Here is an 18,389-nt window from a genome sequence, read left to right on the forward strand (position 1 = left end):
ATAATGTGACATCTTTGCATAAAGATATACATTGAAACATTATGTAAATTATGTTGGATGATAATTTAACATGTTTGTGTTAGTGGATGATGATGTGGCATCTTTGCATGTTAAGCTTAAGGAGTTAGTAGGGGATAACTTTATAGTAAGATAGGATACTACTACTGTTTGGTTTGAAAAGCTGTTTGTGTGTTTACACGTTTTGGTTGGGAGAAATTTTACAGTTTTGGAGAGTAACCAAATTTTAAACTGGTACCTTCTCGATGACCGTATCATCTGTGTATGCTGCCACTTACACTTATTTTGCTACTGCTATATTCAGGCGAATGTCTCGAGAATTTGACAATCACACACTGTCAGTCATTTGAACAACCTGAAACAAAATTCAGTTCTGTATTCTGTTAGCCCTTCACTAGGGCTGAGTTTAGTTCTAAAATTTTTCTTCAAACTTTTAACTTTTCCATCACATTAAAATTTTACTACACGCACAAACTTCTAACTTTTCCGTCACATCGTTCCAATTTCTACCAAACTTTTAATTTTGACGTGAACTAAACACACCCTAGATTCTGTTTCTCATTCAAAATCTGCAAGCAGATTTATCGATTCTTTCATTTAATGGAACAATCAAACCATTTCCTCCTCTTTCTATATCCAACAATATTTCCAATAAAAATTGGGCACACTTTGTGTTAGTTGACTTCCCACACCACACATGGCCACCCCAAGTGATACCCAGCAACTCAGAAGCTGCTGCTACCTGCTCACCCGGTGCGGAGGCTGCTTCCACTCCGCGCTCATCTCGCCGGAGAAAGACACATCGTCTCGCCGGCCGGACTCCAGCCTCGCAGCCGTCGCCTCCTGAATGATCCGGTCCATGTCGAACGTGTACGACCCGGAAGCCTCGCTGATGCTGCCCCCGGTCTCCGCCGTGCCGAACACCATGCTCTGCCCCGGCCGCATCCCCTCGTTCAGGTCCTCCAGCGACATGTCCCCCTCCAGCGCCCTCACGATCTGCACCGATTTTCATCTCCGGTGAGCCCTGCACGGCTGGCGGCGGCGCCGCCGGCGCCGGAGACGATGGTCATGACACATGGCACTGACATACCTGGCTCATCTTGGGGCGCTTCTTCGCCGAGTGGCGGACGGACGCGGCGGCGCTGGCGACGACGCGCGCCATCTCCACCGCGTCGTAGCTGCCCTCCAGCCTCGGGTCGGCGACGCCGCCGTAGTCGCCGTCGGCCAGCGCGCGCGCCATGGCCGGCCGCGCCCACTCGACGAGGCTGTCGTCCTCCATGAAGGAGGCGGGCCAGGGGTGGTCGGCGGCGCCGGCGTCGATGGGCCGCCGCCCCGTCACGAGCTCCAGCAGCATCACGCCGTAGGAGAACACGTCCGACTTCTCCGTCAGCTTCCCGCTCGACGCGTACTCCGGCGCCAGGTACCCGAACGTCCCCATCACGCGCGTCGACACGTGCGTGTTGTTGTCTGACGTCAGCTTCGCCAGCCCGAAATCCGCCACCTGAAATGACACAAACCATCAGATAATCGGATGCCGCAATTTGAAATGCAGCAATTTTTTTTAAAAGAAAGGAAAATCTGCAGCAATTTGAAATGTTACCTTTGCTTCGAAGTTGTTGTCGAGGAGGATGTTGGCGGATTTGATGTCGCGGTGGATGATCCGAGGATGGCCTTCATGGTCAAAATGGCAAATGCAATTTCAATTCAGATATGAAAAATCGTAGACATTTTTAAACATCAAATTTATTGGAGCAATGGTGCTCACAGTCTTCGTGTAGGTAGGCGAGCCCCTTCGCCGACCCGAGCGCAATGCGCAGCCTCGTCGGCCATGGCATCACCGGCAAGCCTTTCCCTGAACCAACAAGAATTGGATGTTTCTTGATCTTGCAGCGAGGTGAGGGAGGCAGCAATGGCGTGGTAAGCTAGAGTGATCGAGTGACTGACCATGGAGGTGGAACTCGAGGGTCTTGTTTGGGACGAACTCGTAGACGAGCACGCGGCGCGCGCCGGCGATGCAGTAGCCGACGAGGGAGACGAGGTGGCGGTGGTGCACCCGGCTGATGATGTCCACCTCGGCCTGGAACTCGCGCTCCCCCTGGCCGCTGCCGGACTTGAGCTGCTTCACGGCCACCGCCTTGCCGCCGGCGAGCACCCCCTTGTGCACGTACCCGAACCCGCCCTGCCCGACCAGGTTCTCCTCCGCGAAGCCCCCCGTCGCCGCCGCGAGCTGCTCGTAGGTGAACGTCCCCTTGCTCATCCCCGCCGCGTCGCTCGTCGACGGCGCCGCGCGGGGCTCGGCCAGCCATGGCAGCGGTGGCGGCGGCTTCGGCCCGCTGGTGTCGCGGCCGCCGCCGCCTTTGGATCCCGAGGTGTCCGCGTCGAAATGCGTGACGGGGTTGTGAGGCTTCTTCTTCCTCTTCCTCCTCGGCGCCGTCTTCCTCGAGCAGCAGAGGCAGGCGGCGACGAGGAGCACGAGGAGCGCGGCGGCCCCGACGGCGGCGAAGACGATCTCGACCATGGCGTTGTACCCGCCGCGGCGCGCGGAGGCGAGCGCCGACCTGGCGACGTCCTCCGAGCCGGAGCCGCCACCGGAGGAGCGAGACGGCGGGGAGGGGACCCTGGCCGGCGACGGCGGGGGTGCGCCGCCGCCGCCGCCATGTGGATTCGACGGCGCCGGTGGAGGCGAGACGGATGGCGCCGGGGAGGAGGACGAGGACGAATTGGTGGGCGACGGCGAAGCGGCCATAAGAGGAGGGCTGCTCTTCGGCGGCGGGACGATCGACATGGCCGCGCGATCACAAATCCGTCTCGCCGGGCGTCGATATCGTGCTCCGCCGCACCGCCATAGGCTCACCGGCGAGGAGGAGGAGGAGGAAGGGAGGGGTAGGTACTTAGGCGGCCGCGTTGCTGGGTGGCGGTGGCGGCGCGCGGCGCTGTCGTTTCCATGCGGCCGCCATTGTGGGGGGCGGAGTGTCTCTGGTTGGTGTTTGGTTACCTCATCCGCACTGATCAGCCCGTGACTTTGACTTGTGAGGATGCCATCGCAGGAATGCCACCGTGGACATCCCAATACCTCTCCCTCCGTAAATCGTACTACTAGTGGAGTATCTCGCATGCCATGGCGTAAATATTTCGCACGTGATGGAATGCTCAGCCTCAGCTCCATGCTTCTTGCGTACTACTCCCTCCATCTATTTTGGATAGTCATATTTCATCTTAGCACACAGGCTAAGGATAAGTAATTCTATTTATCATCTATTTAAACATACTACTAGTCATTCCTCGTAAACAAGCGATTCATTGATATTTACGTTTCTTGACGCCTATGTAGCCAATCTTATGTGGAAGAATGGAAAGTTATACATTAAATCTGAGAAAGTCATTAAGATAATAGGTTGTTGAAGTGAAATATGCCTATCAAAAATAAAATTTTTAGATTTGGAAATATGACTATCAAAACTAGATGAAGGGAGTAACTTTTTTTAAGGTTGTTTTCAATATTTTTAATGAAAATATTAGGAGCTCTCTAGGATTGTTTTTAAATACTTCTTTCTATTAATGAAAATTAGGAGAAGATCAAGATTACTTACTATTTTCTTAGAGAAACTAGAGGATTGCCCCCGCGCAGTTTCTCTTAGCTCCTATTTTTTGAGACTTTAGATTTAAAAAGACGCGAATATTAAGGAATAACCTAACTTTGAATTTAAAAAAATACGAAATATTAGGAAAAGACCTAATATCAAATAATTAGAAGGAGTAAGGCTTCGAACCCAGATCGTCTAGCCCACCACCTTGTGGAGCTAGCCGAAAAACCCGTGGCCGGAAAACCACCATGTGGATTTCATGTATAACTCTTAAATTATATTTCTATAATCCCTGGATTTCATATACAACTCTTAGTTTCTATTCCTGTAATACCTAGATTTCATATACAACTCTCAATTTATATTTCTATAAATATAATTGTATTTTATACAACTATATCAATCAATTTATACCGTTATAATCTCAAATCACAATAGTTCAATGGTTAAGACCTTTTTTTATTTTTCCCCAATTAATGTGGAATTTATAGCCTCCACAAAAACATGGTGCGTGCTATATTAATAATACAATAGATAAGTTAATTTTAAAAGAAGTTAGGTGTATGACTTTCTACTTAAAGTACGGTGTATGACTTTCTACGGATATGTGTTTTTTACATTAATGGACGTTTTGCGGTTGTGTTTTTATCTTTCTTTTTTCTGTTCATTATAAGGTTAAAAAAATTACCTCCATCCCATGAAAAATAATTTTTTTAGGATATTAAGGACATATATTAGGAGGATACACAAATAACCATAATAACTTTATTTAATGAAAACAATACATGCACACATTTCATATATAAACTTAATTAAAAGGAAGGTTGAGACAACGTATTAGAGATGAGATGGAAGAAAGGGAAATTACAAGGAAACATATTTAATGTAATCAATTTGCCAGGTGCTACATTAATAAAAATACAATTTTTATGAGATAAAGATTCAAAGGTAGAAATTAACTTTTATAGGACGAAGGAAGGTAGAAATTTAACTTTTATAGGACGGTAATACTTTATATTGTTGATGTCACGATAAAGTCAAGCACCCTGATTTGATACTAAGTTATAACATCACGGTATCTACATTTGAAACAATTAAGAAGCCCCTGATTTGATCGAGGAAAGACTCACCATCGTAAGCGCATGAAAAAAAAAATTGAATATGCATTTTGCTATTAGCACAAGTAATAAAGCATATACGGAAAGATGAACCATATATAATCGTAAATCTGATGATCCAATTCCTTAACGATCCAATTCCTTAACGACGAGACAATACTACCGAATACAAAATCATAATCATAAACATAATAGTTCAAAACTTCAAATCGACTACTGATATGAAAGTGCTGAAATCCAATTATCCAAACTAATTAAATAACTGCCAATAGTAATACGATTGTTTCGATCGAGCCAATAACTAGCTAGACTAGTAGAAATACGAAGCAAGAAGAAACGAGTAGAGGATCATGCACGAGGAGGAGAACAGGTAGGCTATGGCGAAGTCCGCCATGTCCGCCGCGCTCGGCTCCGAGCCACGCCGTCGCTCCGTGGCCACCTTGGTTCGAGCTTCTGCGGCGGTGTTGGTGGTAGCAGGCGGCGGCTGGGTGCGAGCCTCGAGGGCGGCGGACTGCCCCGAGCCATGGCGGCGATCGGCCGGCGGCGGCTGGGATGGAGCTTCTGCGGCGGCGGCGGCTTTGATGGTGGCGTGGAACGCCTCGGCGCGCCTGCGAGCTTCGTAGGCGGCATGGTGTGATGCTTCTTCCTCCTCCCCGACCTCCCGAATCACCATGCACCTGCTACCGCCGCCGTGCGCCGTGTCCTTCTTCCCGCCGTAGTCGCTCGCCGTTGCTTTCATCGCTGCTGCTGCTGCTGCTGCTGCAGCAGCAGCTGCTGCAGTAAGCACATGGACAGGCTCGTCGTTGATCACCACCACGGACTTGTCGACTTCGCCGGACGTTCTTGCATCAAGCGGCGGCGGAGAAGTCGCCGCCGGTGAAACCATCACTGCGGGGGGAGTCGGTGGCGCGTCGCCAGATTTGCTCTTGTGCTCGTCGATGACCGGTCTGTACCTCCAGGGCAGTCTCAGCGCCCGGGAGGTCCTTCGTCGCGGCGGCGGCGGATTAGTAGCCCTCGATGCAGCCGCAACTGCAGGAGTAGGAGGCGATCTGATGCTGCTCTCATGCTCGCCGTCGACTTCGCTCGTAGTCGGCGGCGGCGGCGGAGCGGCTGATACTGTCGTCAATGGTGGCACTTCAACGACGGAGATGACATCAGCGGCCGCGCCGCCGTCGTCGACATGCGACTTGGCCGTGTGGTCGACCACGTCGGTGACATCAACGACGGCGATGCCATCGTCGGTGCTCGTGCTGCCGTCGTCGACGTGCGCCGTGGCCGTGTGGTCGACCACGTCAGTGACTTCAACGACGGCGATGCCATCGTCAGTGCTCGCGCTGCCGTCGTCGACATCGGCCGTGTGCTCGGCCACGTCGGTGACTTCAACGACGGAGTTGTCATCAGTAGCCGCGCCGCCGTCGTCGACATGCGCCATGTCCGCGTTGTCGACCACGTCGGTGACTTCAACGACGGAGATGTCATCAGTGGTCGCGCCGCCGCCATCGACATCCGCCGTGTGCTCGCCCACGTCGGTGACATCAACGACGGAGTCGTCATCAGTAGTCGCGCCGCCGTCGTCGACATGCGCCATGTCCGTGTTGTCGACCACGTCTGTGACTTCAACGACGGAGTTGTCATCAGTGGTCGCGCCGCCATCGTCGACATCCGCCGATTGCTCGGCCACGTCGGTGACATCAACGACGGAGATGTCATCGGTAGTCGCGCCGCCGCCGTCGACGTCCGCCGTGTGCTCGACCACGTCGCCGTCGCAGATCACAACGCCGGCGTTACCGATCTCGCAGCTGGTGTCCTCTTGGCTCGCGGCGTCGATGGAGCGTTCAGTTGTTGCCTCGATCTCCGAAGCTGCCGGCCTCTGCTTGATCTCATCCCCTCCTCCGATCGAGAGCGCCTCGCCATAGGAGTACCTAACCTCCTTCACGAACTTCGGAGGCGCTGGTGGCGCCGCCGCCGCCGCCGCCTCCACGACGGCTCGTAGAGGCCCGTCATAGAATAGCGGCGGTGGCGGCGCGCCGCCATCGACGCCGCCGCCGCCGCCGAAGTGGGAGACGAGGGGGCGTGACCTGGCCATGTAGTTGTAGACATCGGAGGCGGCGGTGTCGATGTCGTCGGAGGAGGCGGTGCCGTCGCTGTCGTCGCTGCCGTCGAGGACCACCGCCGCCGTGTTGCTCTCGCCGTCGCTGAGGATGACCCACTCGTCCATGGCGGCGGCTGGCCTATTCGCCATCTAGGGTTCGTGCCGGCTCTCTTTGCTGCTGATGATCAGGAGAACATGTATAAGCCCTTCACGAGTCCTCTCTTGTTACGTTCCTTGATTCTTGCGTTTAGTTAGCGTAAGTTGCGATCTTATCTACCAAATCCCCTACAAATCGCGCATTTAAACTTGTGCATAACTCTGATTGGGATGTGGGCCACGTTTGGCTGGGCCCAGTTTCAGTGAGTTGGGTTTTTACTGGCGCCGTATTGCCTCGTTGATATCACCGTATGTAAACTATTTTTCTTTCTTTTTAAACGTTATTATTAATATAGTAGTATTACATTGCCAATGATTCTATTTTTGCTTTTTATAAACTTTCATTGTCAAAATAAGACTAGTAAATATAATGGAATATCAACCCCTGTTTTCATCGATTGAATCTCGACCAAATTTATTCCGACTAAACCCAATTGGAGGATTTTGTTCGTACTTACTACATATATACAACGTGAGAAATTTCAAGAAAAAAACAGGCAAATTAGGAGTAACAAACATATACCATCAGTCAATCACGATCGATCATATGATTCATATCATATCGTATATACCATATATAATAAAAGAACATGATAAAATACTATACATTGATATTTGCAGTACTAAACCACAAACTTTATTAGCATCACTCCCTAATAAATCCCTAATTCTAATTCAATGCGCAGATTCGCAGAAGAAGGTACACGACACCAAAGAGCAGGTAGAAGACTGCAAGCGAAACCACCCCGTCTTGGCGTGCGAGCGTATCAGGGAGGAAGGCCGCCGCAGTCGCCGCCGCCGCGTTGCTCGCGCTAACGTCAACGCCAACGGCGAAGCTGGGCGCGGCCGCCATGGCGCGCAGGCTCGTGGCTCCCTGCGACAGCGCCTCCACGTCGTGCGCCGCCAGCCCGCCGGCGGCGGCCCGCATGTACGAATCGATCGCGTCGGCCGCCCTCACCATCGCCTCTGCAGCCTGGTCCCGCGCCGCCGCTTGTTGCATCGCCTGCCGGAACTGCGACGGCGTGGACGCCGGCTCGGCCGTCGCCGCCGCGCTATTCTCGCCTGCCATGTCGGCGCTGTTGCCGTGCGCCTCGCCATCGCCGGCGTCGGGAGCAGTGTCGTGGTCGCTCTCACCGGCGTCAGAGGGCTCCTCCCCGTCAACGCCGCTTGCGTCGCCACCGATCTCCTCTCCGAGCTGCGTGGCATCGAACTCGTCTCCGGTGAGCTGATAGAACTCCTCGCCGTCGATGAGCTCCATGCAGCGGCCACAGACGCACACGTGCTCGCACTCCTCGTCGCAGGAGCTTTCAGTTTCATCGTCGTAGAGCGTGTCGCCATAGAAGAAATCCAGGAACTCATCGCTCAAGCCATGGAAGAAATCCATGACCTCATCGTCCAAGACGCTTTCCTCCTCACCAAAGCTTTCATTGTCAATGCCACCATCGGCGAGAACCTGCAGGTACTCCTCGAAGTCGTCGCCGTTAAGGCTTTCGTAGTCGATGTCATCGTAGCCGCCACCGGCGAACTCCTCGGGCTCCTCCTCATCATCACTCTGCTCGTCGGAGACGCTCTCCTCCTCATACAAGCTCTCACTGTCAATGTCGTCGTACTTGCCGCCGTCGATCTCCATGTCAGAGTCGGTGTCGATGTCGTCGTAGCTTACAGGGACACCGGTGAACTCCGGCCACTCCTCTTCAGCATAGCTCTGCTCCATGCAGACGCTCTCCTCCTCACCGAAGCTTTCGTTGTCAATGGCGTCGTACTTATTACCACCGTGCTCCTCCTCCTCCTCCTCCTCATCGATCTCCTCGTCACAATCGCTCTCCTCCTCGTCGTCAATCTCCTCGTCAGAATAGCTGTCCTCCTCGTCGTCGCTCTCCTCCTCGTCAGAGCTTCCGGTGTCCACGGATTCATCGTCGAAGATTTCATCGTCCGGGTTCTCCGCGCAGATTATGTCCTCTTCATCAAAGCATTCAGAGCCATCGTCGTCGAGGCTCTCATCATCATCATCATCTAGGTCCTCCTCGTCATGGGAAGATTCAGTGTCATCGTCACCGAACAGGCCACTAGCGAAACCCATGAGCTCATCATCCAGGTTAATGTCCTCCTCAACAGATTCATCGTCAATCTCCTCATCATCGATCTCCTCCTCGTAATCGCTCTCCTCGTCAGTGCTTTCAGTATCTTCGTCAGAATACTCCAAGTCAGTGGTATCCTCCTCCTCGTAATCGCTCTCCTCGTCCGTGCTTTCTGTATACTCATCGGAATCGATCTCCAAGTCAGAGCTTCCAGTGTCGTCCTCCTCGGGATCGCTCTCCTCCTCATCGTCGTCGAAGATTTCGTCATCGGGGTTCTCCTCGCAGATTCCGTCGTCCTCATCAAAACATTCAATGTCACCGTCGGTCTCATCATCCAAGTCCTCCTCGCCGGAGAAGGTCGTGTCCTCGGCGGCGGCGATGTTGGAGTCGACGTGGTCATTGTTGCTCTCTGCCACGTCAGATATCTCGGCGTTCTCGTGCTCACCTCCGGCGATCGCCGGAGACACCTCGGTAATGTCCTCCTTGTCCTCTTCGGCTGCGTCGAGCACCGGAGCGTGAGAAGAAGCTGCGACGAGCTCGGAAGCTATTCCCGAGAAGGCCTGGCGGTACGAGACGGTCTTAAAGAACCCCGGTGGCGAAGGCGAAGGTTGCAGTGGCACGGCCTCCACGGCGATCGTCGTGTGCGGCAGCGCCGCCGGCGTGTCGGCGCCGACGGCCGCAGCGGCACGGCCGCGGACCTGCACGACCGCGAAGCCGCTCTCGCTGTCGGAGCCGCCGACGTCGCTGCCGTCGTGGAGCTCCACGCTGTCGCCGTCGCTGTCGCTGAGAACGACCCAGTCCTCCATGGCCGGCGCTGCGCTCTCCTCCTCCTCAGCGGCGGCTGCTGCGTGCGTGAGCGTGAGTTCTCGGCTGCGGCGCTCGTGCGTAGATCGAAGTATCGAACCGATCGTGGTGAACTCTGGTTGGTGGGGTGGTGATCAGGTTTCGCTGTGAGGTTCAAGGCGGCGAGGAGCGCTGCGTATATAGGGGGTGGATACGAGTGTAGGATTCGAACTCGATCAGCGCTGTGTGCAGATGTCCGTTTCAGTTTCAGAAGAAAGAATCCGAGTTGATAAGGGAATTTCGTCGTTGAGAACACCGCAACAACATGAGCCGTGAGCGTGAGTCGGAGTTGGGATCGTTTTCCTGTGAGGCTGTGACCGTGACTGACATCTCCTTTTCCTTGAGTATTACTCCAGTTTAAGGACTTGTAACTTGTTTGTGTTTTGGGGATATTCGTTTCGTGTTGACCGTGACTGCAAGTTGTGGGAAGCGCAGGATTTTTATTTAAAAATATAAGTTTAGTTTTCCATCATTAATTTGCCTTTTAAGCTTATGACCGAAGCTAAGTTTATTAAAATAAATTACCCAAGTAACCTATACCACTATTGCTTCAAGTACAGAAACTGAAGAACTGAGTCTTGGTTAGCAGTTCTGATTGTGTTTGCTTATGATATTACTGTGTTAAAAAATACAATAAACATTCCAGTTTTGGAGACGGCGGCGATGCCACCGTCTAGCACCTGGCCGGAGGCAACAGGGACGGGCAAGGGCTAGCAGGATTGACCACAGTCATGCATTGGTCTCATGAGGACATGGAACGAAGAGGAAGAAGAGACTATTTGCACTGAGATTCGTACTGGACAAAGAAGCGCGGTCTTTCAGATGAGTAAAGGACTGGAGTCCTGTGCAAAGGCTAGCTTGGGAATACCATGCCCCAATGGTTGTATCATGGTGAGCCCAAAGTTACCTTTATTTTCTCCCCTCCCCTTTACTTTTTCTCGGCAATTGTCGGCTAATGGCAGTTAAGATAAGTGCAATGACACGGCAGCATTACTTGCAGGTTAAGCTCTGGTAAAAGCATAGACTTATACACACTCGGTACACATCCATATTGTCGTTTCGAGTTTGAACTAAATCATGCAATTTAACGAGCATCCACAAGACAGAGGCCGAATAGATAAACTTTCAACTTTTTCATCACATCAAAATTTTCTTACACACATAAACTTTCAACTTTTTCGTCACATCGTTCCATTGAACGTCACATCGTTTCAATTTCAATCAAACTTCAAATTTTGACGTGAATTAACACACCCAAAAACAAAGAAAAAAAAAGGTGACAAAGTAGCTATTCATTCTCCCACTGTTAAAAGTATAGATCAACTCAACTGGCAAGTACCTCACCCAAAAACTATTTGAAAAACATATATTGAACTGGGGAAAAGCTCATCTGATGATTAATATACACAATTTATTGCAGCTTGCGAGTTAAATTTCTCAAAATGGAACTTCACATCCACAAACTTACTCTTAGATCGAGTGATTGATCGCCATGCATTGCAGTAAGATTCGCTAAGATGACGATGCCATTGCCACTTCATGGATCAGCCGGCGGCTCGGCCGCGAGAGCGGCGGGCGCGATCAGCGCGAGGGTGTTGATGTGCGCAGCGTGCTCCGCGCCGTCCCATGCCGCGTCGACCTCGTCCGGCACGGCGACCTCGCGCCGCCGCCGCGTCCGCGCGTCGAACGCCACCAGGCGCCTCCCTGCCAGCACCACCACCTCCACCTCCGCGCCCTGGAAACCCAGCAGCCGCACCCCGTCGTCCAGCCGGAGTGGTGCATTCGCCGCGGCGACAACAGCGCGCGAGCCCTCCTCCTCCTCCGCGCCGGACTCGTCGTGCTGCTGGGACGCCACGATCTCCGTGGACGTCGTCGCCCTTGCCGGCGGCGGCGGCTGAGATGGTTGCAGTATCTCTGCGACGGCGACCCTGGTGGTCACCTCCCAGATTCCGTGCTCGTGCAGCCGGAACACCACCACGTCGCCGCCGTCGATCACGGCGCAGTGGAGCATGCCCGCGGCCGATCCGATCTCCCACTGGTCACTGTCGCCGGGGCAGGTCACGAGGTCGACGCGCCCCGTGACAGGGGTGTACCCCACCGCGGTGCCGATGCTCGTCCGCCACCACGCCGTGGCGCCGGCCGCCACGCCCGACGCGGCGACGAGCCCTTCGGCTGGCGACATCGCGTCGGTGACCCACCACGCGCCGGTCCCGGACGTGAACACCTGGAAGCAGTAGGCGCCGGAAGAACCCGGCTCCGACTCGAAGGGGCAGACGAGCGTGAAGTCGCCGCGGAAGTTGTAGGCGCTCGTGTCGAAGAGGACGACGATCGCCGGGCGCGGCCAGGACCGCCACGGCGGGGACGGGACGGCCGTCCACGACGCCGTAGCCGGGTTGCACACGGCGTACGCGTCGTCGGCGGGGGAGAAGCAGCAGGCGACCCCGCGCGACGACGACAGCACGACGAGCTCCGACGAGGCCGGCACGAACGAGAGCGACGGGGACGGCACGGCGTCGTCGTCGCCGTCGAAGGGGAGGAACCCCGCTGATGGGACGAACACCCCGGAGACCCGCCTCGGGGCGGCTGCGTGCGCGACGGCGAAGAGCGGGGACGACATGTGGCTCGCCCACGACGGGTGCACGACGCGGAGGCGCGCCGCCGCCGCCGGCGGGAGGTGCACGAGCGCGTTCTCCCTGACCACGTCGGCGAGCGGCACCCCGACGAATCGCTCGACCGCCGCAGCCCGCTCCCGCCGCCGCCGCTGCCGCGACGCCTCGCGGGACTCTGCTTCGCCGGACATGGCCTCCTCGACCCGCTCGGACGCTGGTGGTCGTGGGGGAAGTGGACGGCTTGACGTGGGAATTGAACGGTGGTTTCGTGGTATCGTTGTCGTCGTGGTCGTCGTCGTGGTCGAGGCGTGTTAGCTATCGATGGGTTCGCGAGTGGGGGCACGGCCGGTGCGCTACTTCGTCGTCCACGCCCGCTTGACTCGTGCGAGAGGTCAATCTCTAAACCTGCACGTACGTACTACGTAAATTCCGGTGTGTTTTAGGTTGATGAAGCGCCGGTTTGCGCGGCCGGCCCGGCACTGAGCCACCCGTGATTTTAGATGTAAACAGCGATAAAATTTGGAAATTCAGGTGATCGATATATACGATACGTGCACCGTCTGGTTTCTTTATTCACGAAATTATCTCATAAGGAAACAGCCGTTCGAGAGTATCTCGCATCGCACACGGCCGCTAGATAAATCCCCGATCTCGTGTAATAATGGTATAGGCTGTGTTTAGATCTTGGTGAAAAGATTTGGCGTGCCACATCTGATTTACGGACACACATTTGAAGTATTATACGTAGACTAACAACAAAACAAATTACAGATTTCTCCCGTAAACCGCGAGATGAATTTATTAAGCTTAATTAATCCATCATTAGCAAATTAATGTTTACTTAGCGCCTCATTGTTAGATCATGGAGCAATTAGGCTTTAAAAATTCGTCTCGTAATTTACACGCAATCTGTATAATTAGTTTTTTTTGCTATACTAGAAAAAAAATATCCGTGCGTTGCAACGGGTAAATACTATTTCAATCTTATTATTATTGTTATATGAGTTAGTTAGGGTGAATTCACTGTGTTAAATTCGCTTGGATATATATTTTGTTAGAAAATAATGAGTTGCAACTAAAAGTCTGATTGTTTTAAGTTAGTATGCGAGTTTTTCTTAAAGAGATTTCTTATAGATTCCTTCTATATTTCCAAAAAAAGAATAAACTTAAAAATCGACACAAATACGGATTTGTATTTCCAAAAGCGAACGAACATAAAAACCGATTCATACACGGATGATGTACCAAAATACCGGCAACTAAAAGTCTGATTGTTTTAAGTTAGTATGCGAGTTTTTCTTAAAGAGATTTCTTATAGATTCCTTCTATATTTCCAAAAAAAGAATAAACTTAAAAATCGACACAAATACGGATTTGTATTTCCAAAAGCGAACGAACTTAAAAACCGATTCATACACGGATGATGTACCAAAATACCGGCAAAAACATCTTCAGTTTTCAATTTTTATAATAGTAGAGATAGAGATTTAATGCTTCATGCATATGTCCAAGAGAGATGCTCCGGTGCAATATACTTGAATTATTCTGCTTCGAGTAGAATTAATCTTAAGGGAAAAAATTTTGCTAGGATCTAAACAGGCCCATAGATTTCTTTATATTTGTTACCTTCAAACTCTTTTCCTAATAATCACACCTAGTACAAACAGGTAACCTGTCAGCCTGCAGTCGATCAGCAATCGTGTACCACGCTCGATCACACGGATGGCGTCGACGATCCTCCCGGACGATCTCATGCCTGAGATCGCCGTACGCTCAGACATTGTGTCCATAGTTCGTTGCGCCGCCACCTGCAAGTCGCTCCGCGGCCGCATCCTGGAGGAGGAATTCTGCTGCCGGCACAACAACGCCGCGACCAGCCTCCTCCGCGGCGTCTCCTACAGGTTCCGCTGTGATCTTAACACCTTTGTGGGTGTAACACAGGCCGCGTCGTCACCATCGTCCTCGCCTCTCCCCCGCTTCGACGCCGGTATCCTCAACACTTTCGAGCCCATGGTGTCGCGCGACGGCCTCGTCGTCGTACTCGAGGACTACGTCTACGCCGGCCCCGACCGTTTCAACATGTGCGTCTGCAACACCATCACCGGCGACGTCACCTCTCTCCCTGCCATGGATCCTGCCATGAAAGTCAAGAGAAGGTTGATCTACCCGCCGGCGTTGCTCGACGTCGGCGACGCCGGCCGCTCGTTCGAGCTGCTCGTCGCGGACAACGAGCTGCACACACAGACATTCACATTCTCGTCCAAGGACGGCGGCGGCGGATGGGGCGCCGCCCGTACGATCCGCATGGACGCCGGCCACCGGAAGCCCTCCATCCCGATGCCGTTTCACCACGTTCCCGGCCGTCGTCGGGCGCGCCGTGCACTGGCTCGCCGGCACGGAGCGGTACTGGGAGCTCCAAGCCCACGGCGTGGTCATCTTCTCCCTGCGCGTCGACGCGGCGTGCGCCGCGACGATGGAGCTACCGCCGGGCTCCGCCGACAAGATGCTGGGCTGCAGGAAGGACAGCCATCAGCTCATGCTCGCCGCGTCGCGGGGCGGCACGGCGTTGAGCCTGGTCGTGGCGGAGCGCGAGCTGATCTCGGTGTGGACGTTGGAGGAAGAATCATCGGCGGCGGCGACGACAACGGCGGCGAGGTGGAGCCGGCAGGTGGTGATCACGAGGCTGGCGATCGACCGGAGCGCGGAAGCCGCGAGAATGTACAGCAACGTCTTCTTCGAGGGGTTCGGGGAGAGGAGCGGTGTCGTGCTCTTGCGCTTGCATCGTTTTGGGCTCGTGCAGCTCAACCTGGCGACGAAAGAGGCGCTCGTTGTGCGCCGCGTTAGCACGAGGTGGTCGGGCTCCATCTCCAGGGCACGCTTGCACGAGGTGGATCTGTACTCTTTGCTCCGAGCCATGAAACACTTCGATCTTGCGCCTGGCAGAGAATGAATTCAACTCTTTTCTGAACATCCTAGTAGCAAAATAATATGAATTTTTAAAGAAATTTTCTGATTAGTTATTAATTACCGCTTGTTCGGAAATCAGTACAGCACTATCAAGTATACAACTCTTTTATAAACCTCCTAGCAAAAGAATGATTTTTATTTCTTTTTATATAAGTAGAATTTAAACTTGCATACTTAAATGGTATATAACATATTAATCTATTATATTATTTTTTTAAAAAAAATATAGACTGTTTAGGCCCTGTTCAGATCCTCTAAAATAACAAAAGTTTTGCCATTTTGTAGCAACACTAGTAGCAAAAGTTGACAATTTGGCATTTGGCATTTGCTAGTCCATAGTAGCAAATTGTGCCAAAAAGTGCTTTGGGACCACTCCCTCTCTCTTTTTCTCTCTCACTTTAGTGTTAGAATGGCAAAACTTTAACATGCATCTAAACAACAATCAGTACTTTCGCAATGTCAAAACTTTTGTCACCAAAACTTTTGCTATTTGTCATTTGCCATTCCAAATGGATCTAAACAGGCCCTTTAACATGCATCTAAACACCAACTAGTACTTTTGCAATGCTAAAACTTTAGCTATTTGCCATTTGCCATTTTAAATGGATCTAAACAGACCCTTAGATGATATGTGAAAATGAGAGAATATTCGCTCGAGAGAGGAATAGAATTTCCCTAGCTAGATATACTTTTATAGGTTGGTCAAAAGATCTTACAGCCACAAAAATCGCTGACATGTTGAAAAAAAGCGATCGACTGACAAATAGCAAAACTGTACTATGTTTTTTTAATTAATTATAACGTTCTTGATATTTTTAAAGATATGTTTAATCATTCGTCTTATTTAAAATATTATTTAATTATTATTTATCTTATTATGATTTGATTTATTATTAAATATTTTTAAGCATGATTAAAATAATTTTGTATTTGTAAAAAGTTTTGAATAAAACGGACTGTCAAATGATTGTAGAAAAGTCAATGATGTCACTATTAAAAGACGAATGCTGTAGTATTTATTGTTTTTGAAATTCCTTGGACTTAACGAAACCAGCGTTCGGTATAGTGTAAGCTGTATTTATCAGCCTTTACAAACCATAGACCAAATTATGTTTCATTGCTTGATTATTTTGGCCTAGTCAAACTCATGTGTATATCTGTTCTGAAGTTATGAAACAAAGAGACTTACTTTTGGATCCTATACTAGACTTTCAGTAATTTAGCAGTGCAGTAAAGAATTCGTACCATATATAAGTTATCCTTCTATTTTATGATTTCTAACTCACTTTCATATTATAAGTCCTGTTGATATTTTTCTTAATCAAGTTTTTTTTAAGTTCGAGCAAGTTTTAAAAAGAATTAGCAATATCTACCGCACTAAATTAGTTTCATTAAAACTAACGTTTAATTTATCTTAATAATATGCTTGTTTTGGGTTGAGAATGTTTCTATATTATTCTATAAACTTTGTCAAACTTTTTAGAAAAAAATCAAAACGGTTTTTAATACGAAACGGTTGCTACTCCCTCCGTTCCATATTACGTACAAGTCGTTAGGACTTTTTCTTCAAACTAAGTCAAATTTTGATTGAAGTTATAGAAAAATTAATATCGTAACATTTTAAACCCTAAATAAATATACTATCAAAATATATTTAATGGTACATTAAATTTACTAGTTTGGTGTTATAAAAGTTATTATATTTTTATATAAACTTGATCAAAATTTGATCAAGAAAAAAATCAAGTGTTTTGTAATACGAAACGAAAAAGGTGTTAATCTGTTTTCCTATTCACCAAATCCGCGATTTATACCAACTGACAAAAAAAACAACCATTCTCTATAAAGTATCGCGTCACGGCCGGGAAAGCAATTCCCGAGCTTGTTACCTTCACGACTCATTTAATTTCCTCATACTAATACAAATGCGTCATATAAAACGGCTGGATTTCCATCTTCTTCTTTGTTTCTTCACCATCAACAATTGTGTCTTCTGGTGAACGACCATCTACCTGAAATACTCCCTCCGTTTTTTAATAAATAACGCCGTTGACTTTTTCTCACATGTTTGACCATTCGTCTTATTCAAAAAATTTACGTAATTATAATTTATTTTGTTATGAGTTGTTTTATCACTCACAATACTTTAAGTGTGATTTATATCTTATACATTTAAAAAAATTTTGAATAAGACGAATGGTCAAACATGTGAGAAAAAGTCAACGGCGTCATCTATTGAAAAACGGAGGTAATACAATCTTGTCGCAATGGTTCACTGGGCTGCTGTAGCCGTGGGTTATGCTTCAACAACTCCCGGATTTGTCACAAACATCGCCGGCGTTGCTCCGAGAGACAGGTTGATCAATCTGATCTAACACTAATATTGATAAAGTAGCTAATTGATGCGGCCTCCTAAGAAAATTATAGGATTGATCTCTCCGGGGATGTATCACGCAACGTTGGTCTAAGGCTCTAATATATATATCTCTACTATTATAAAAATTGAAAATGTTTTTACCGGTACTTTGGTACGTCATCTGTCTATGAGTCGGTTTTTAAGTTCATTCGCATTTGGAAATACAGAAAGAATCGTATAAGAAACTTTTTGAAAAAACTCGCATGCTAATTTGAGAGGATCATATTTCTAATTGAAACTTATGATTTTCTAAAAAAATATATATTCAAACTAATTCTCACAGTGAATTTCACCTTAACTTATAACAATAACAAGATTAAAATAATCTTTACCCGTTTCAACGCACTGACATTTTTTCTAGTAATGTAAAAAGATATATTATTCTATTATGTATTAACCCTCTCTCAAGAGATATATACAGAGTACAATACAAGTTATGATAGAAATTATCTCTACAACTATATCTTATCTTTATCTCTAGAACTCCATTTATTTTTAATTTTGTAAT

The 18,389-nt window shown here is 49.7% G+C and overlaps 4 protein-coding genes and 1 pseudogene across 4 annotated transcripts; 1 reads left to right on the forward strand and 4 right to left on the reverse strand.

Moving 5' to 3' along the window:
* Nucleotides 1-576: 576 nt before the first annotated feature.
* Nucleotides 577-3,076, reverse strand: LOC127766146 (proline-rich receptor-like protein kinase PERK4; annotated as a pseudogene).
* Nucleotides 3,077-4,491: 1,415 nt separating this feature from the next.
* LOC127766410 (uncharacterized) lies at nucleotides 4,492-6,962 on the reverse strand. Its single transcript, XM_052291453.1, has 3 exons — nucleotides 6,786-6,962; nucleotides 5,280-6,695; nucleotides 4,492-4,506 (listed from the first exon to the last, which is right to left on the reverse strand). The coding sequence occupies exons 1-3, from the start codon at nucleotides 6,960-6,962 to the stop codon at nucleotides 4,492-4,494; spliced, it is 1,608 nt and encodes a 535-aa protein (XP_052147413.1).
* A 676-nt stretch (nucleotides 6,963-7,638) lies between these two features.
* Nucleotides 7,639-9,852, reverse strand: LOC127766411 (uncharacterized). The gene has a single exon (XM_052291454.1). The coding sequence runs from the start codon at nucleotides 9,850-9,852 to the stop codon at nucleotides 7,639-7,641; it is 2,214 nt and encodes a 737-aa protein (XP_052147414.1).
* A 1,320-nt stretch (nucleotides 9,853-11,172) lies between these two features.
* LOC127768423 (uncharacterized) lies at nucleotides 11,173-12,895 on the reverse strand. Its single transcript, XM_052294004.1, has one exon. The coding sequence runs from the start codon at nucleotides 12,687-12,689 to the stop codon at nucleotides 11,427-11,429; it is 1,263 nt and encodes a 420-aa protein (XP_052149964.1). The 5' UTR covers nucleotides 12,690-12,895; the 3' UTR covers nucleotides 11,173-11,426.
* Nucleotides 12,896-14,220: 1,325 nt separating this feature from the next.
* Nucleotides 14,221-15,342, forward strand: LOC127765869 (uncharacterized). Its single transcript, XM_052290834.1, has one exon. It carries the CDS (start codon nucleotides 14,221-14,223, stop codon nucleotides 15,340-15,342), a length of 1,122 nt encoding a protein of 373 aa, XP_052146794.1.
* Nucleotides 15,343-18,389: the final 3,047 nt, after the last annotated feature.

The sequence above is a fragment of the Oryza glaberrima genome, chromosome 3 (assembly GCF_000147395.1).
Source record: "Oryza glaberrima chromosome 3, OglaRS2, whole genome shotgun sequence".
NCBI lineage: Eukaryota > Viridiplantae > Streptophyta > Magnoliopsida > Poales > Poaceae > Oryza > Oryza glaberrima.

What these genes read in the sequence shown, in the direction of transcription:
- LOC127765869 (XM_052290834.1), top strand. Translation starts at nt 14,221, where the DNA reads ATGGCGTCGACGATCCTCCCGGACGATCTCATGCCTGAGATCGCCGTA.
- LOC127768423 (XM_052294004.1), bottom strand. Translation starts at nt 12,689, where the DNA reads ATGTCCGGCGAAGCAGAGTCCCGCGAGGCGTCGCGGCAGCGGCGGCGG.
- LOC127766411 (XM_052291454.1), bottom strand. Translation starts at nt 9,852, where the DNA reads ATGGAGGACTGGGTCGTTCTCAGCGACAGCGACGGCGACAGCGTGGAG.
- LOC127766410 (XM_052291453.1), bottom strand. Translation starts at nt 6,962, where the DNA reads ATGGCGAATAGGCCAGCCGCCGCCATGGACGAGTGGGTCATCCTCAGC. An exon ending in TGGCCAGGTCACGCCCCCTC is followed by an intron (nt 6,696 to 6,785) that starts GTCTCCCACTTC and finishes GCCGTCGTGGAG; the next exon opens with GCGGCGGCGGCGGCGGCGCC.